This window comes from Synchytrium microbalum, assembly GCF_006535985.1.
Source record: "Synchytrium microbalum strain JEL517 chromosome Unknown SmJEL517_scf0032, whole genome shotgun sequence".
In the NCBI taxonomy this organism is placed as follows: domain Eukaryota; kingdom Fungi; phylum Chytridiomycota; class Chytridiomycetes; order Synchytriales; family Synchytriaceae; genus Synchytrium; species Synchytrium microbalum.
Window position 1 is genome coordinate 27,484 of NW_022158381.1, and position 19,885 is coordinate 47,368.

Sequence of the window (19,885 nt, forward strand, 5' to 3'; positions counted from 1 at the left end):
CTACAGCACTCAGGCTGTGAGTAGCTCATCCATGTAAGGGCACCTGTTGTGTTGACGCCTTGTCGTAGCAAATTTGAGTTTTTTTTGCTCTTCGTGAAACCGATGATGCTTCTAACAAAACCCCTGTTGTACCTCTAGTACTGCATCCGTTGCTCAACATTCTGGCTCAAACCGTGGTTCCTTTCAAACCAATTTCTTACTGGCATCTGCAAATCCCGGAACAAACGCTACTCTCGTCGCTGGTGGAGCCAATTTCCAATTCTTTGTAAGACATCTGCCTTAATTTTGTTTGCGAATGTGCAAATAAATGGACTGACCGGCCATCTCGAAACTTTCAGGTCGCAGTCCACGGCCTAGCAATGTTCATGGCCTGGGCAGTCATCGCACCTCCAATCATAATGATTTCGCGATACTTTAAAGCTCAATTGGGAGTCTGGTGGTTTAGAGCTCATTTCATGTGTCTGGGAATCTGTGCTTTTGGATTGACAATTGCTGGGTATATGGCTCTTCAGTTGACTTTGACTGGAGGGAACATGGATACTGGGATACATGGGATGGTGGGATTTTTCGTTTTGTTTGGAGCTCTCTTGCAAGTTATAGTGGGGATGGTTATAAACTGCATGTTTAATCCGTCACGACTGGTAAGCTGAACATAAGTTTCACTCCTATTACAAGACTCTCACCCTGTTTCCCACAGTATGTACCTATAAGAGACAAGTTTCATCATTGGTTTGGACGAACAGTGTGTCTAGCAGGACTCTGCAACATTCCACTCGGAATTCTCTTGTATAACGACTTGTTTACAGCCGAATCATGGGTGTGGATGATAGTAGGCGGACTTTATATCGTGATCATAGTCTCTTTTATCTATTTGGAGCTGACCAGAGGCGCTCAACATCATGTTGGCAATGACTTCACACAAGAGCAAAGTGTTGAACCCATCAGAGAGCTTACTCGTGTCTCTGAATCTCTGCCATCTGCTTCTTCACAGTAGTCATGTAGTGGTATGCAGCCCATTTGAAGTGTAATCTAGGACAAGAACTGTCACGTAAACCGACAGGTGTATTTAGTGTATATAATCTGTTCCTTCTTGTATAGAGATAGATCTGTTTTCTTGAATCATAATGAAATCCAAGTAGAATACATTTTAGATTTTAGACTTTCTCGTGTTTGTGCCAATCTTCAGATCACATCAGAAAACACGCAAGTAAGAATTCGAGGAGAGCCAAGACCGTAGAGAGACTGACGGTTAGCGATGAGGTCTAGAATACCAAACTTGTCAAACCAGCAGCACGCCGGCTCGCTGAATGACCCATTTCGCCTGACTCCTCATACTTGGTGGCAATCTGAAAACGTGCATCAAGAACCAGTGTCGCCAGTGACGATAGGAATTGTGCGGCAAACGCATATCATGCCATCCTTTTCTAGACGTGTTGATTTAGATGATTCACGTCCCTCTCTACCTCCCGCCGATGGTATTACTCGTAAGTGAAGAAACATCAAAACTTGGACATTCTATGTGTTTTTCGTCAAAATACGATGTGAGCAATAAGCGTTCGCTGACAATTGAATATCTACTTAGGCGATATTTGGTCGCAGGATTTGAACGTGATATTGAAAAATGGGCCTTCAGAGGCTATCTTTACACCACGAAGGACACTCTGTCGCATCCGAATACATCCACTGTCAAACACACCCTTCCCACAATCGCATCGGATCGTAATGTCAATGCCACTGGATAATGTATTGGAATTATGGCAGTTTAGTTGCGATCCCTTCTCGTTTCGAACGCTGGTTAATGAGCACGAGTGGGACTTGCCTGGACGAGATAGTGAGATTGTATTTGAAGATTTTGGGGGATTCTTGATGCGGAGGATTGAGGATTGTGTCGGTAATGAAGCCAGGTATGCTTTCTGGATTTTGCTAGATTGCGGTACATTTTTTGCGTGACTTTACAGCCATCAATATAGGTTCACGGCCACAGTAACAATAGACTCAGGATGCAACGACGCATGCCTATCATTCGAAGAAATTGTGCATGGATATAGGACTGTCTCGCTACTTAAACTGAACTTTCGACCTGTACCTTGGGATCATGTTGTCAAAGACATCAAACAGGAATACCATCGTCTAAAAGTAAGGATATATCAGTGTTCTTCTTTTGCTATTACTCTAAACCTTTGTTACTGTAGGAAATACAATCCGCTATTAAGAGTGCACTAGTCGAAGCACTTGAAGTCACTGCGCGACAAGCTCCTCAAGTCATGTTAAATGTTGTAGAGAATGAGAGAGGACGGGGACTAGTTACGTGGTCACAAGAGGATGTTACACCTGGAACAGGTATTTTCCAAATACCACTTTCATCCTTCGCTATTATCAATATCCTCTCGTTTTTTTTAGCTGTATATGCACATACCATCCCGATATCAGTGAAACTGGGAAATGATGAAAAGGAAGATCTCAAGCTGACTTTCACCATGTTTTCGAATGTATGTTGTGGCAGAGAAAACTTTGTCATGCCCAAAATAGTAACACAGACGAGCTTCCTATAGGGAATGGACTCGTCAACAACAACCTACTACAAGCTGTGTGTGACATCTCCATCTGACATCATGTTTAAATTCGAGTCTGGAGAAATCTCTCATCAGGCATTCTTCGAAATCACCCGACGTTTACAAGTCGCAGGTCATACACCTTCGACACACAAGTATTCAAGGACGGAGATACTTGGATTCCATCCTCAAGATGGTATCGCAGGTGGTGTTGTTGGCGTATTGGGAGGTGACTTCTTGGCTGGAGTCGCTACCGAACCTCAGAGGTATCCACTTGTGATTTTCTAGTTTTTTTTTCTGTTGCTGACGACGCTTCCATAAAATCGTTAGATACACAGCCGAAATCAGATTAGACGCAATAGCAATCACATCATCACCAATCCATTACGATCCCAAGACGAGGCAATCACCTACTCGACCAACAACATCCTTTCCGAAACGAAAACGACAGGCAAAGTTGGTGTTTTACGAACATGTTCTCTTCAAGACTCAAGAAATGATGTCTATCAAGCTTGAAGAGACGGATCCTGCTACGCTGGCGGATAGTGTTGGACGCAAGTTCGCGCTTATTGCTGTAAGAGATATGTTAAAGCTGAACAACAAAAAAAAAACAATCCTAAAACCCCCTAATTCACCAACAGGACGACATCCGCACATCACGATCTCGAATAATGGCACTTCTAGAAGCCTCAAAACCACGACGAGATCCATCTCTACATGCATCACTGCTCGATTTGGTGGGAGTATGGATGTCAAGCTCGGGATTATCAGCCTCCAATGCACCTCTCGTCATTCCAAGACCAGTGTCTCCTTCAAGACTACCCATCCTGACTGAGCAAAAGGAGATCCGAATGCCAATTTGGATGCGACATGGTGGAAGGTCTAGTAGGAGTGCGTCTCCAACAAGATCACAGTCTCCTACACGAGCATCAAGCCCAACAGCAAGAGCAAGATCCCCATCAAGACTAGCTATTCCAGTAGCAAGAGCAGTGTCACCGTCACGAGCATCTAGTCCGACCACAACGTCAAGAGTGTATCAAGAGCCATTAATACGCTTGTTACCAAATCGACCTGCAAGTAGTATAGGACTCTCAAGACCAACGATCCAGTCTGAAGTCAAGAACGAAAAAGTCAAGGGATGGTTGAGCCCATCACAGATATCAAGGGGTGCTTGGTCTGAACCACATAGGATGAGGTGAAACTGAAACTCCAGACGGTTTCAAACTATAGAAATCTTGTCGACACCCAATATATCTTGCAGTTTGCTCATTTCATTTTCAATCTGAATCTTGCCGTTTTACAACTTCATCTTGTTGGAGGAAAGAGAAGGTCTGGTTATCAAGTTTTGTGGTTTCAGACCTCCTGTGTCTAACGCATTTGAATGATACTAGTAAAATTCAGGATCGTCAACCTCGAGTCAGAAAGAAGTGTCTAGATGATGGTCGAAGCATTGCCAAGTAACTTTTCGTTAAAGCTAAAATGTCAAAAGGGAGTGGAAGATATTGGGTGTGTTGCCAGCACGTCAGGATGAAGGGTCTAGTCGACTACCTTTGAATGTGATCCTCAAAACAGTCGTCTGCACCACGACGGACACATTGTCATTTTTCTCCTTCTCAACCACACCTATCCAACAATCTCATCCGCCGATAGGCGTGTCAAATGCCGCCGGACAATATTTCTGGAATCGTATCAAGTCGGCCGTGATCTGTTCTTGTATCAAACGCCCGGTAATGCACTTAAGCGAGATTTATCAGTCCATGAGAGTAGATCGCGTTTTGAAGAATTGATCGTAGAGGAGGATCAATCCGTTCGTTCTGGCTATTATATTATTATTGTATTCAGGTATCTGCTCTGCATGTTTTGATCGTGGTCTACCGCATTTTTGTTTACATCAAATTGACATCCGATCAGATAGCTTCATGGCGAAACAACATCAGATCCAAGATAGCTTTCATTGGGTTTGTCGCGCATCGAGAAGAACAATCTTCCTGCACTAAGACGCAATCTCGTCAAATTATTGCCAAATTAGTTTGGATATAGACTTGGTATAGAAACTGAATCAAGTCCTTATCGAGTTACATACGATGAGGCGCCAATAGAAGACTTTATAATATCTACAGACAAGACTTACAAAAAGAGATCCACAAAACAGAGGCCTTTCAACATTCCAACGTCGCTACTATATACAAACTTCCTCAACCTCTTCCACCGTTCCCACCCCTCCCCACAACCTGCGCAACAACCAACCTCGGCCTCCCATCTCTCTCATCAACACCAACCCTCCCTGATATCGGCACCGCAACAGCCTGTATCCCTTTATCACGCAACCTTGCCAGCGTAGCAGATGCCTGCGGATGTGGATTGGGAATCCCTCCACCAGGTCGATTCAGAGACGGCAGCTTCTCAGCCAGCCATACCGGAATCGGACTTGCAAGTGTGCCTATTGATGTAGGTGATGGTGGGCGGCGTGGTTTGTTCCATCCTTGTTGCTGTTGTTGTAGGGATGATGAGGAAGGAGGTACACGAGGGAAGTTGGATGGTGGGATCCATATTTTGGGTTTTCTTGCTGATGTTGATGAGGATATGGGTTGAGGCGGAGCCCATCCGGCACTGACGGATACAGCTGATTCCCAGTCGGAATAGTTTATCGGTTTACGCGCTTTACTATTATAATTATTGTTGCGAAGATCATCACCGCCCTTTGAGGAGGTTCGTACAGGTGGAAACATGAGTTTCTGATCCCTATCATCATCAGTCAGCCGTATCATAAGCGACGTCCTCGCATTCCGTCTATCTACTTTGGCGAATGTCGGCACCGTCTTCTTTGAATCTGCAACATCACTAGATTTCCGTATCTTGGCATCTACTTCCCATACTTCATATCCTCTTCTCACATGCTCTTCCATCTTGATAACGTCATTCCATTGTTCTAGCTGTGCGTCTAGTCGTGCTAGTGTCTTGTCAGCTAATACTTTGGTAAACACGGTTTGTGATGCTGCGAGTCCAACGGGCACCATATCTATACCAGCTACTTCAGCGACTGAGAGGTATAAGAGGCCCCATCCTGCAGCTCCAGTAGGTTGTGGTGGCGGATATGTGAATCCATCATCATGTTCAGATGATGCCAAGTTATCTAGTACCCATCGCTGCCCTTTCCCCACCATTCGATCCAGCGTGACGTTTTTACTGGTAGATTCACCCTTCAACTCCATCTCTCGTCCATTTATATTCGAATCAAGCGTGAATGCTCCATGTATAGCAACAACCCATCTCAGCATCTCGAGTTTCGTGTCGGCTTTGAATTGGATGTGTTGTGGAATTATGTCCAATTCACCTAGCACTGATGCTGTTCCATTCCCACCATCGACAACAGATGAATTATCTTTTATACGAGGCTTTCCTCTCGACAACGATCGTGCCTTTGCGTCCCGTCTACTATTATCCGCGCTGCGACCTCTGTCATCGTCTTCTTCGTCGCTGCTAGATCCAAGCAGGCGTGGCAGAATACTTCCAAATCCACCAACACCACCATTATTATCCCTATTACGATTGGTTGGTGCAACAGGCTCATACACAACGCCTCCAAACACACTGAAATTACATCCCCACCCTTCACTACTCGTCGGCGTACCACCAGCACCAGGCCATGATGCATGCGCACTGCTTATATCCAGTACTTGGCATAACGGTAGTATCTCTCTCCGAGCGTCTAACCTATCCGAGTAGAAGCTCATACACGATACGCCTCGATACGTGTTTCGTGACGATGTAGCAGAGTCAAGGACAATCCAGAACGATTGCCATGTTTGGGTTCCAGATAAAAGCGCTGTTACGGGTCCTTCGTAGTGTATGGCGTTGGGTGATGAGGCGGTGTCGAAGGGGAAGAGGTTTAATTCCTTCCAGATCGAAAAGTAGGGTGGGTATTTAAGGAGGTTGTATGTGTATACTGCAGTGTTTGGAAACAAGGGTTTTAGCATAATAAACGATTGTAGGGACCAAAAAAAGCACGCTGCAGAATGACTTTCAAGAAAGCAACACAAAGTTTCATTGAACAACTTACATGCACTCAGCCTCGACAGCTCAAACTCAACCAACCGAATACCCGCCACCCACTCATTAGCCGCAATACTACTCACAAACCCCATCACATAAACCTGCTGATTACCCCACAGATTCAGCCCCACAAACACATCAAATGGTGCTGGTGGCGCATACCCCGTCATGCCTATACTAACATTTGACAGCACTTCCATGGTCGAATACGCTATATCCACAACTTCAGGAGCGAGACACGCCTTTTTGATCTTTTCAACGTATTTGCGAGATGGTGCTAGTTCCTGCTCCATGAGTGATTTGCGGCCGTTTGCGGTGGGTGGTAGGTGGTGTTCAGCGGGTACAAGGTACATGTGGAGCTCGATACCACGGAGCTCGCACCAGTCTATTGTGAAGAAATGTGTGAGCTTGCACAGTTTTAACGCAACCAACACACCAGGCACCAACTATAGCTCAGCAGCACATTCAAGACGACAAGATAACGATTACCAATACATACATTTCTTCCAATCCCCATACGCCGAGCTCCCAATCTCCGACACATCAGCAACCTCCTTCTTGTACATGAACCCACCCAAGTAGTACTTATCATAAAGATCAGAAAAGTATCTTTGCAGCGATGTAGGTGCTGTTGACTCCATTCCTACATCACTTGCATTGCTGGCAGCTGTTTTTATCTCTAACGTTTTATGTCCTTGTTGATGGTGATGGTGATGACGATGCGGCCGTGCTTCAGGAGGTGCAGGAGGAGCGAATGCTTGATCAGCGGGCGTATGTTGAACCATTGCTCTGGCGACTGCGAATGAAGGGGCATGCTGCTGTTGTTGTTGAAGCTGTTTTGGGAAATGTGCGGATTGGGAGGAGGAATTGTCGTCTTGGTAGCGTGTACGGCTTGACGAACGGGGATGCCGTGACATCGCAAGGATGTCAGAGCTAATTGCTTGCTTTTATACGAGCTTTGGAGCTTAAAAAGTCGATCGCTCTTTTGTGCGAAGGAACTACGGCAGCGTGGCTTTGAAGACATTCGAAACACAGCACCAAACACCGTTCTCAACTACTCGCATGAGGAAGGGATGCGTTTTGAGGGTTGTAGTAAACATTGTATTGAACTGAAAAGAAGAAAGCACAACTACAATCTAAACTTAAAAAGCCCATTAACATCCAAATCCTCCCCCCCCCCCTGGACGCGATCAGCACAGCAGTTTTCAAACATGTCACAAAGATATATGGTATGATATTGTGCTTTTATTCCTCCCTAATCTGGTCTTGTGTGCTTATAATACAACAAAAAAAGCTAACAAACTTTACAACCTTTCCACCTACTTAATAACCCCACTTTTACAACTCTTCTCCAGCATGCTTATCACCATAAACCCTCTCCTTAACAGCCTCAAACATCTCATTGATCTTTCCGGCAACACCAGTATGTTGCGCATGTTCCGCCATTCTTGACGTCTTTTCAGCACCAGCAGCAACCTCTTCCGCACCCTCAGACACCTTCTCAGCAACCTTCTTGACACCCTCAGCAGCATACCCCTTCACACCGTCCTTGACCGACGCAGCCTTTGAGCTAGCAGCGTGAGCAGCACTCGTAGCCGAGTCCTTGACATTGGATGTGACTGATGAAGCAGCAGATGCGCCCTTGTTGGCAGCAGAAGCAGCTTTGGATGATGCAGCATTAGCGACAGATGTGGCAGAGTCTTTTACGTTGGATGTTACTGATTTGCCCTTTTGTTGGGCGTAGGCAGCACCGGATGCGGCAGAGTCCTTGACGTATGAGGCGGCATCTTCACCCTTTTGTTGCATGTATCCAGCAGCATCTTGACCTTTTTGTTGGACGTATTGGGCACCTGATGCAGCAGAGTCTTTGACGTACTGGGCGTTGGATGATGCAGAGTCTTTGGCGTACTCGGTAGCATCTTCACCCTTTTGTTGGACGTATCCGGCACCCTCTTTGCCCTTGTTGACGATATATTCACCGGCGTTGGCACCTTGGTTTACTATGTATTCCCCTAAAATGAAGGGAAACTTTGTTAGCAAAGCGATCGGTACACGAATACATCTTTGAAATATCTGGTTTATTTTTTTGCATTACATACCAGCCTCAGAAACCTTCCTGGCACCTTCCTTTCCAACGTCAGTAGCAGCAGCAGCACTGCCTTTCACAGCAGACGTAACATACTCAGCACCACCCTTGACACCAGAGGTAACATAGTCGGATACTCGTGCGAGACCTTGTCGGATGGGTAGTAGTCGGGACTCGGATTTGGTGTATGCTTTGCGTGGGATGTAGACGTGGACTACTCCATGTTCGACTCCTAAGGTGATGGCGAAAAAAGGCGGTCAGCACCGTGAGAGTATGGGATGTCATTTGACAACCAGAAACCACTTTACGTGATACACTACACACATACCAGCTTCAATATTCTCATTCTCAGCATCAGGAGGCAGCATCAAACTAGTCCGGTAATGTCTTTCAATACATGTTTCATCGTTCTCGTCACATGCGTGATGGCCTTGTAAGATGAGTGTGTCATGGTCGATCGTGACGTTGACTTCGTGTTCGTAGATGCCAGGTACATCAAGGAACTAGTAAAACGTACATATTAGATGTATGTTGCATGTGTAAGAGGCAGGCGGAGAAAAAAACCAAAAACGTGATTTCCAGAAAAGCAATGAAAAGCATACCAAGTTGTAAGCCTTCTCAGTAGGTTTCAGATTCACGCCATGCATGTAACTGGCACGTCGTGCATCAAGCGTCGAGAATGTTCCGCCGAGGAGTTGGTCGACGCTTCCATACCTAAAGTTTTGACGATAAAACATCGTGTTAATAACCGATCACTCGTAACAAAGTGACCAAAACGTCATAATATAAGCGTTGCAAGTGAGTTCTAAGGGCTTACCAAGAAGCAGGACCAGAAGAAGGATCTTGCTCATGAGTAGTTGTGATGGCGTTTCCTTGAGCAGAGCGTGAAGAAAACCAGAATGCGTCTGTTGCTGTATATGATGTGAGGATTAATAGCACCGATGCTGTTATTGCTTTAGTCATGTTTGCTATTGTACGTTCTTGTTTCTCGTTGCAGGTGTTTTGATTTTTTGTCGAGAATGGTGTGGAAGAAGCGATGGAGCGAGAGTCACGGCTTTAAGTAAGTGTAGAATCCCCGATCGTTTTTAGGTTTGATAAAGCCAAACACATGAAAAACGGCCAACGTGGTGGAAAAGTAAATAGGCTTGTTATGCCGCTCTTTTAGCGAACTAACGCGTCAAAGATACGCCTTTCACGATGCTGAGTTATAGTTTATATACGCTGGGGTTGAGATCAGTTATGTCATAATAATGATAGGGAAATACACAATGGAAAGCTCCTCTCTATCTCTGTATTGCTTTCAAGCATCTTCAACATAGTTTCTATGGAGACAAGGTTTGTACATCAGTTTCGTGCTGAAAATCGCGATGGAACTTAAACTGCATGTTGTTGGGTTTTGCGAAGAGACGTACCCAGGAAATTGGCCTTGAGATCCTCTGAGTTTTCCTACAGATACTTTGTGTGAGTCATCATGTTCGAAGGTTTGTGTTGGTAACAAGTTTCTCAAAAACAAAATATGCTGAACGCAAAGAACAAAAGGCTGATTCTACAACCGCGCAGTTTACAAAACAAGCTGATTCCACTATTCCTCATTACCTGTCCACCAATCATTAACATCCCCAGTCTTTTCAACAACCTCAATGCGATCTCCCTTCCTAAACACAAGATCTCCATCCTGCTGTCCATCAAAATCGTACAATGCAACCACATATTTAATAGACGGAAACACTCGATTCTGTTGTTGTCTGGGCTGAGATGGTGCAGCAGAGTAATCTCGGGCGGGATTACCATAAGACTGTAACGACGATTGCGATGATACGGCAGCATTTACAGCAGCTGATGTAGCAGCAGGTGGTAACTTGACACCGTATTGCTGTTGAACGTGTTGTGATGCTGCTGCATGGATGTATGGAGTTGCGTGTGGAGCTGCGGCTGCTGCGTATGGGGCTGCTGCTGCAGCGTATGGAGCAGCGGCTTTCATTTGAGCCATTGTTGGCATTGGGAGCTGGCCCTGTTGTTGATTGTAGTTGTTGTTGTTATTGTAGGAGGCCGAATTATATGATTTCGTTGGTGACGTGTTTGGTCTTGGGATGCCACCAACATGAGAAGACGATGATGGATATACACTAGCAACAGAACCATTATCGTAAGGCGGTGGTGGATTATGACCTCCGTTGCTATCAACCGAGTTACGACCAGCACCAGTTCCATCATCGTCTCCATCGACACCAGGATTGTATTGAGGAGCAGGCTGTGCCGATATAGCTCGAATCAAACTAATTTGACTGAGCAAATCAGTACATCGTTGTCCAGCAGCTTGTGCCAGAGACTCTGCAGATACACGAGCATCAAAGTTCTCCCCGACCAAACCATACAAGTTGTTTGTCAGACACGTATACACTTTAAGCTGATACCAAAACAGGGTCTGGAAGCATGGATCAATGAACTGGACTCGTAAATCCAGGAATACGGGTAACTGTTGCTTCAATAGATTATTCACGTTTTCGTATTCTCGAGTGGCTTGATCTAGAGCCATGTTTCGTTTGCCCAATTCTTTTTCATCAGCGGTTGTCTTGTCTGTCTTTTCTTTTAGGGATTTTACGGCGAGACGATGACGATCATAGTCTACTAGCTTGTGGGCTCGTTTTGTCATCATTTTCTTCACGGCTTCGATTAGGGTGATGTAGTCAGAGGTTGGCTGGACTACACGTCTTGTGATTAGCTCTAATTCTGGAGTGAGATCTTCCTTGACTTGGGCCATTACGCGAGCAAAGTCTTGGGTGGATTTGAGTGATTGTGGAGGTGTGACTGCCCTCTTCATCTATAGTGGTATAGTTGGAAGAGGGGACATATGAGATCGTGGATCAATATAAAGACATAATATAAAACATTCCACAGTACAAATCCCATCCAAATCACCAGTCGCTTACCCCATGTCCACCAACCTCGCCATCATTTCCTTGACGACCAGCCCTCCCAGATAGTGGCAGATAGACATCACTCAATATATTGCCAAACTCTGCCTGATGATTCAATAAACCAGCTAGGGAGTCTCTGAATTTCTTTGCATCATCATTCAATTTTTTGGCAGCCAAGTCGAGAGCTTTGAAGGCTGCCTCCATATCATCGTATTCATAGTCAGCGGTGACTTCAGCATGACCAGATTTGGCTCGTAGCTGATGAGGGAGCCGCTGGACTGCTTTTGTTAGACCCTTCCAAGACTATTGATAAGATCAAGCACAAGTATTAATTTTGGTGATATAAAAGCGCCAAGAGTGTGTAGCATAGGTGTTTAATGTATGCGAGAACGATGAGAATGTATATCGCTCTTACCATGGGGTGGATCTCTCTTCCTTTCTATCAGCAGAGATTGACCTTTATGTTGCTTTTTGACTCACGCTTCGTGTGAGTGTTTAGTTTTTAGAAACGACAAAAAGGAGATCTTGTAATAGGGGCACGGAAATACAGTCTCAATGTCTTTATAGCGCGTGGAATTCATTAAATCACTCAATAACCTGCTACAAACACGTCGAAAAACAACATTGACAGAGCATGTCGGTGCGATTTTGACGCTGACTGCATTTTTATACGATAGAGAGCGGGACACGATACAAGATCTTGAGTCTTGTTTACATACGTTTGTTGTTACCGCACATTAGTCAATACCTCATAAGGTTGTCATAAGCAGGGTGTGGGTTGACCTGAATAACTAAAGCTTCTCCCATCTATTTTGGACGATCGAAGGAACTAAACTAAAAGCAACTAGCAAGTTCAGGAGCCAGCAGGGAGAAACATGCTACTTACTGCTGGACGCATTGTGCTGGCTCTGAACTTGGTTAGCTTTGCTGTCGCTTGTGGTAAGTTGTCGGAACGTCAAGTTCGTTTTTAGACTTTGTTCGTTCTAGCTTGATCTGTCTTGTCAAGCGGATTATACCAGTCGGACATCAATTCTGAATGCTAACTCAAATAGATTTCTTCCTTTAGGTTCATATGGCCCAAATAGTTGTACGAACGACAATCCTGAATTGACATGTAGTAATATGGCTACTCCAGCTGCTAATTGTATTTGCGATTGTTGTGCTGCCTCAAACACTGTACGTACGAGAGCACATTGGCATTGGAAGTCAGAACTCAGCAGTTTGGACTTCCACACTTACAGTTGGACTTGTCGAGATCTTCACCATCTTCTGAACCCTTCCTAACATTGCTCACCATTCCACTTCCTAACACTCTCACCACTACTAGTGCACACAACTCTTCAACGGCTGCTCACAAGCAAACTACCGCTCAAACTACAGCGCCCTCGTAACATCCGACACAAACACGCCCATATTCACAATCACTGCAATCATCGGAACTCCCCTCACACCCTTGAACTTTACCACACCAAACGAAGCCTTCTCAAACGACTTTCTCAAGAAACCGTGCTATAGACCTAACGGATTACCAGATGGTCTCAACGTGACAAAGAACGGAGGATACTATCAGATTGTGGGGACACCGACCACTCTTACTGCGTTGACAACGTACAAGTTTATTATGATAGTATGTTGTGTTGTTTGATTGCTCCGTGTAAAGGATACGACAACTGAGGCATTGGCTTTCTTTAGCATTCCGTGGAAATAGTATCGACATTCAATATTCAGATTCAGGTTGTTAATGCACCTGCAACCGCAACAGCAGTGCTTACAAGTACAGCTTCAGCTGCTACCGGTACGGTTGTGGCAGCTGCAGCACCATCAGCTACGACAAGTCCAGTTGCGGGAACTCAGGCTGGGGCAACATCAGATGGTTTTGTGACGAGGTGGAGTGTACTGAGTTTGGGATCGGCAGTGTTGTGCATATTAATGCTGTAGAATAGGTTGAGGCAATATAATTTAAGTATCTTAAATCTGGTCAAATGTCGAGGAAACGTGGAGATTAGAGGTACAGTCTAGGTCGTAGATTGCAACAACAACAATACGCGGATAGGGAGATCAAAACAGTTGGCAGACCAATACGTGTCAGTCCAAGCACATAAACTGGAAATTTTGGAATTTTCAATGATCGGTTACAAAGGTGATGAATAGTTTTTTTTCACTTGCCTCTGCAGCAACAAAGTGACAAAATGCGGATCATCCGTACATGAGGCTCGATCGAGGTCTCCACGTAGAGAAATCGCAACATGCATTCTACAAATGTCTGAAAATGGAGAGAACTGTGAGCAAAAATACACAGTCCGGAAGGTTTAAGGTACGAGTACTTCATGTTAGAAAGTATGGTAGCAGAGTTAGAATCCTTCCGCAATATGCCACTCCTTCATCCTCAAGCTCCAACCCTGCCTTCCTCATCCTCAGTGTATTTCAAGTCTCTGCTCAAATTTCGTCAAGTCCCGTAATTCAAAATCAATGTTCGAGCCAATAAAATTGTACTGTCACACAGCAATACTTCTTCACCCAAATGCCCCTTTCCTCCACATCCGTACTAAACGGATCTCCGCCCTTGCATGAAGCAGCTAGCAGCAGCCTGAAAGATCGTCACAAGTCAACGGGAACCCAGTAGTACAATGTGTCTGAAAACAACACATAGCGGATCGTTGATTTGTGTATCTGGAAGGATACGGCATGGTCATTTGCCACCGTCCTCTAGAGGAACTTTTGCAGCTTGAGGTAGCTGCTGCTTAACTTTGAGACAAGAGAAAAGATGATCAAATTGCTGCAAAAATAAATAAATGAAGACTGTGGTAGAGCCCGTAAGATCAATCTAAAAGTGTGAGTTGGTACTCAGTCAAAGGTTTAAACGACACTCTGCATATACGTGTACCTTGGTTCGTCGTATCATACTTGCTTCGATTGGCAATCAATCTTGCCTTGAATGTGAAGCCGAAATGAAGTTTGTAGGTGGCGAGACACTTCTTCGACGATGCGTAGCTCCAAAAATGAGATTCAAATAGCAAAGCTCAAAGGACGAAAGCAAAGTCCTTCGTCTCTCTTCAATTTACATCAGCTGTACCTGGATACAAAAAAGAGGCATTCATTTGGAAACAACGTCCAAAACTGGATCATCAAATCCATTTGCGCTGAACTTGTCAAATTTTCTGGAAGGTTAAAATTGCCCAAGTCTCAACCTTTTTATGCCAAAAAACCGTTGAAACGAACTCACGGCGGTTGAGAGAGGCCATGGTTTCAGGACAAGGCGAGTCGTATACCTTACCACCACCAAGCAACCTTCTAGTAACGATATGCACGTCAGCAAGAGAGATTCAATATGAATCTTAAAGTGTAGGAAGAGTGATTTAATGCCACATTTTACAGCTTCACTTTGGTGGTAACTACAGCCTGTACCCACTGGGAGAGCACAGTTCACCTGGCTGTAACAAGCATTTCTGTCCTAAGTTGAAGATGTGTTAAGACTAGTTGACAAAGTTTAAAGCATGGGATCTTGATGCAATGAACAAGTGCTGAAACGAACATCATCAGCGGCGAACTGGCCTGCTTGAGGGCCCAACCTCTTTGAGGCCATAGTGGTGAAGAGATTGCCTCAGAGTGATGAAAGATTTTTCTCTGCGTCAGATTGCAATATTGTGATGATGCGAGAAACCAAATGAAGGAGCTTAACTGGATAAAGCGACAATCAAACCAGCGTTCTTAACTGACAATCTTGCGGCATTTGACTACAAAGGTCGAATTCAGTTCCCAGCATACAAGCCATTGTTGCACGCTGTCGGCTACAGGTGGTTTTGACATTTGCAACCATCCATCACCCGTCACTGGATGATTCATGATCCTTTTGCGAACCATTGACACGCAGAAAGAATTTGCAATCATCACACATTTTTTTGTTTATTAAAAGTTGACTCCTGACAAAATTGCTAACTTGGGCAACAGCAAGTGACATGTCCCTTTTTGGTTGTTTAATCCAGGTTGATGAAGACGGATTTGACTAGATGATGGAGAAGATGGTGTGAGATAAAGATACATATGAAATGCTACTGGAATCGGGACAGGCCAAACCTTGGAAGTATTCTTGCAGACCGTATTCTCCCAATTCTCGTCCTTTTTGAGGAGATGGTTAGCACCTGTGTGATGACTTGATAAAACATCATAGCGCTTACCAATTCCTGACTGCTTGTAACCACCAAAAGGCATCTGGACGCTGACACGATGATATGTGTTGACCCAGACAGTACCGGCCTTCAGAGCGTTGGATACACGGACGGCGGTTTGGATGTTCTTGGTGTGGAGAGCAGCTATGCGGATATGGAAGTATCAGCCAATTGTATCCCTCAGGTGCACTAACTGGACTTCGTCACGTACCAGCCAATCCATATTCAGTGTTGTTGGCACGGGCAATGACTTCAGCTTCATCTTTGAACTTCAAAGCGACGACAACGGGTCCAAAGATTTCCTGTATGAATGCTCAATCTTAGCTACTGACCATACATGTACCACAATAAGCATCAACAATGTACCTCCTTGACGACAGTCATGTTGTCGTTAACGTTACTGAGGATAGTGGGGGAGACAAAGTATCCCTATTATGACACGAGGTCAAAATTTTGTCTTCCTTTCGTTGTTCAGCTGCTCCTTCCTTCCAAACCAAAAAACCAACCTTGTCTCCAACACGGTGACCACCGATTTCAACCTTGGCACCTTCCTTCTTTCCTTGTTCAATGTATGACAAGACTCTGTTGAATTGAGTCTGGAGTCAAAGAAAAAGTATTAGATTTGAAGCATCAATTGACGTTCAACACTGCAATTTACCTCATCGACCAAAGGACCTTGACGAGTATCCTTGTCAAATGGATCGCCGACCTTGAACGTAGCAGCAGCGGCACGGAACTTGGTCATGAATTCGTCATAGATGGATTCATGGACAAAGACACGAGAGCCTGCGGTACACTAGTGCGGAAAAAAAGTCAATATGGCAGCGAAGAATCCTTTTGAGGCAGGAGGACACATACAGCTTGACCCATGTTGGAGAAGATGGCGACGGTAGACCAGAATACAGCCTTGTTGATGTCAGCATCTGGGAAGACAATGTTGGCTGATTTGCCTCCGAGTTCCAATGAGACCTTCTTCAAGTTTGACATGGCAGCGGCAGCCTAGAGACGGGTGTGTTATTGATTTGAAGTTCAGAGTTCCAACTGAAATCGATGTCTTTATTTGAACGTACCATGATTCGTCGACCTATTCGAAACACGAGCAGAGAATGATGAACACAGTCAGTAACATAATCATAACACAGGTGTGACGGACACATCAGTTATTACCAGTAGCAGTTGAGCCAGTGAAAGCAACCTAACATCAAACCAATGTTATGATCTGAAACATATAATGTACTTTCGGCTTACGTACCTTCAAGATTTCAGGGTGTACGGCGATAGCGTTACCACAAGTTGGTCCGAATCCAGACAAGACGTTGAGGACACCCTTTTTAGATAGTCGTGAGATTAGATATTACACTCTGATAATGCATTAGTGTAGAGAAAGCTTACTGGTGGGAATCCAGCTTGAGCGAAGAGCTAAAAACGAGATCAGACGCATTAATGCAATGTTAACGGTAGACATTTATAAGGAAGGGCCTACTTGGCAGATGAACAAACCAGTCAATGGAGTTTTTTCTAAATGAACCAAAAAACCGTTAGCTAACGTGGTATCAGGACAAGACATCACTTGCAACGCACCAGAGGTCTTCATTACGATACAGTTGCCGGTAGCCAATGCTGGTCCGAGCTTCCATCCTTGCATGGAAAGTGGGAAGTTCCCTATTTAGAATTAATAGATTTAGATTTCTTTTGCGACGATGTCGCCAAAAGATTGGATACTAACATGGAATGATTTGTCCAACAATTCCGAATCTAAAAGAGAAAGGTTGTAGATGATTTGTAGTGGGAATGCTACGCGAATATGACGTACGGTTCGTGTCCTATGAAATCAAAAGGAGTTAGGAAACAATCGAATGTCATTGCAATTCAAGCCACGTGGCAGCAATATTTTTGCATGTGCTTACGGGTGTAGGATTGGAGGTTCTAAAATGATAAGCACGTAAGAGAAATGTCACCGATGTAACAACTAAACGAGATTATGAGACTTACAGGGTCAACATCAACAACCTTTCCGTGGATCTATATGCGGGCAAAAAATCAATGCAAGTCATAATGTACCTATGCAGTGGTGTCTCCTTTCTCGATGAAGCAAGCAGTAACACAGGCCGTGGAACAATCATGTACCTTGTCTGCCCAACCAGCTGTTGGCAACAAAGTGGTCATGTTAGTCAACGGATGTTTCCTATCCAACTGCGATACAACACATACCATAGTATCTCAAACATCCAATAGTTCCCAAAACATCACCACGAGCATCATTGACACTCTTTCCGTTGTCTATATGGGTTCAAATTGGAGCGTGAGCAATCCCACTTCAACCAGAAAAAAAACTTCCGGGAGTCGCATATATACCAATGGATTCAAGCTCCGCGAGCACTTGGAGGTTTTGTTGGTACAAATCAGCCAATCGCTGCATTAATCGACCACGTTCAGCTGGTGTAATTTTGGCCCATCGGGGAACTGCGTCACGGGCAGCTGCGACAGCGAGGTCTACATCGGCCTTGTCTCCCTATGATTTGCAACCCGTATGAGTACCATGTGTGATCGCGATTCTTTCTGAGGTTGTTTTCGGTACCTCAAAGAACTCGATGAAGGCTTCTCCAGTAGCTGGGTTGACGGACCTATGTTCGGATTGTCAGCGATCGATGACGATTCTGAAAGGCTTTCATTATACGAACTTGAACTTCTTGCCAGAGACGGAAGGGATGAACTAAAGTCACAACACACTAGTCAGCAACATTTCACAAACGTCCAGTCCAACACTCCGCGCATAGAAAATAAGTAATTATACCTTGCCACCAATAAAAAGACCTATTTTAATAATCCAGCATGTTAGTAAAACGTGCCTCACGACTTTAGTGTCACAGCAAAAGTGCTTGTGTTTCGATGTATCAATGCTGACGAAAAACGTATAATAATAGCTGAGGCATACCTGTTGGCACTGTGTAGCTTTTCCCCTTGTAACTGAACGTCACATGAGTATCGTTGTTCTAGTATTAAATATGTGGTTAAGCGATTCGTTTTTGGTTTTTGAAGTTCCACGCCCGTTAGCTTCCGAAGATGTATCGTTTATGGTAAAGGGGTATTCGAGACTTACGTATGAAGCAGCTGTGCTCATGATTCTTAGCGAGACTTTTCGACTTTGGGTAAGAGGTACTTTTCTGTTGGGTGGTGGAAGGTCGAATGAAACACAGTCCGGCTTTTTTGCTGACATCATCGACAGTTGAGGTTGTTTTAAAGGCGATCGCTTCTAGCAACGGAGGTTGGTCGTACGTTTCTTACGCGTTGTAAGATGGTCCAGGTGTTAAATTCTTTGTGCTGTATGTCTGACACGTCGCTTTTCGACCACAATGCAAACGGGATTTTGGTGTCGAGTGCTATCGTATCTTCTCTCCATCTTGCTGGTTGGAAATTACTCTTATCCTTATTTTCTTGCTCTGGATCAGGCCTTGAAGGGTCAAGTGTCATGTTTCACGCTACAATGCACTCTTGTGCGTCTGTCATCAACTGTATTCAACAAACACACAACGGGAACGGTGTCGGAAAGTCATGATCAAGGGCAGATCTGTGGTACACTACTTTATACTTGTTGCTCTGGACACTTGAAGTTGCTCTCTTCCTTACAACAACTTCTTTTCATTACAAGTAGAATCACTCGCAACTCTGCACGTTATTCTGGACGACCTGATGCAATTCTTGAGACCAAAAGAGGTCTACAAGAAGCTCGCACAGTTAAATCGCGGAATGCTTACTCGTCCTATCGAGGAATCAAAACCCAAAGTGGTACATTTCGCCGGGGGCACACAATCTCACCAACTTCCTATCGTTTGTGTCTTGAATCACTGGAAGCGTAGTATTGGGAATATCTTGTATGGGTATTCAAGTATGTTATTTCGATGCATGCTTGTGAATGGTTGACTCTTCTTTTTTAAAACTTTTTAAAACTCGACATTGCAGGTGGTGATTACTGTGACTCCTCCTCACATGCTTTACGATGGCGAAATCTATACATCTATCCCAACCCATATAGAAAGCTTGAAACGTCACACTAATCTTGATATGAACGTCGTGCAAACGAACATAAAGGCTTTGAGTCGATTCGATACA

General features: G+C 44.5%; 3 protein-coding genes across 3 annotated transcripts; 1 reads left to right on the forward strand and 2 right to left on the reverse strand.

The window, feature by feature from the left end:
• Nucleotides 1-1,255: 1,255 nt before the first annotated feature.
• Nucleotides 1,256-3,751, forward strand: SmJEL517_g04558 (uncharacterized protein; the record flags this gene model as incomplete). The annotated part of the gene is made up of 8 exons (XM_031170486.1): nt 1,256-1,484; nt 1,583-1,904; nt 1,971-2,136; nt 2,193-2,340; nt 2,401-2,489; nt 2,553-2,818; nt 2,883-3,126; nt 3,194-3,751. The coding sequence occupies 8 exons, from the start codon at nt 1,256-1,258 to the stop codon at nt 3,749-3,751; spliced, it is 2,022 nt and encodes a 673-aa protein (XP_031023542.1).
• Nucleotides 3,752-9,991: 6,240 nt separating this feature from the next.
• On the reverse strand, nt 9,992-12,027 carry SmJEL517_g04559 (uncharacterized protein; the record flags this gene model as incomplete). The annotated part of the gene is made up of 5 exons (XM_031170487.1): nt 9,992-10,013; nt 10,104-10,137; nt 10,288-11,512; nt 11,622-11,912; nt 12,025-12,027. 5 exons carry the CDS (start codon nt 12,025-12,027, stop codon nt 9,992-9,994), a joined length of 1,575 nt encoding a protein of 524 aa, XP_031023541.1.
• Nucleotides 12,028-15,583: 3,556 nt separating this feature from the next.
• Nucleotides 15,584-18,896, reverse strand: SmJEL517_g04560 (uncharacterized protein; the record flags this gene model as incomplete). Its single annotated transcript, XM_031170488.1, has 26 exons — nt 15,584-15,612; nt 15,684-15,725; nt 15,785-15,919; nt 15,987-16,077; nt 16,142-16,204; nt 16,282-16,371; nt 16,434-16,571; nt 16,634-16,774; nt 16,846-16,859; nt 16,943-16,970; nt 17,028-17,102; nt 17,168-17,194; nt 17,259-17,293; nt 17,357-17,437; nt 17,502-17,530; nt 17,589-17,598; nt 17,683-17,701; nt 17,768-17,797; nt 17,903-17,919; nt 17,987-18,055; nt 18,131-18,287; nt 18,354-18,399; nt 18,457-18,488; nt 18,570-18,589; nt 18,711-18,768; nt 18,876-18,896. 26 exons carry the CDS (start codon nt 18,894-18,896, stop codon nt 15,584-15,586), a joined length of 1,497 nt encoding a protein of 498 aa, XP_031023498.1.
• Nucleotides 18,897-19,885: the final 989 nt, after the last annotated feature.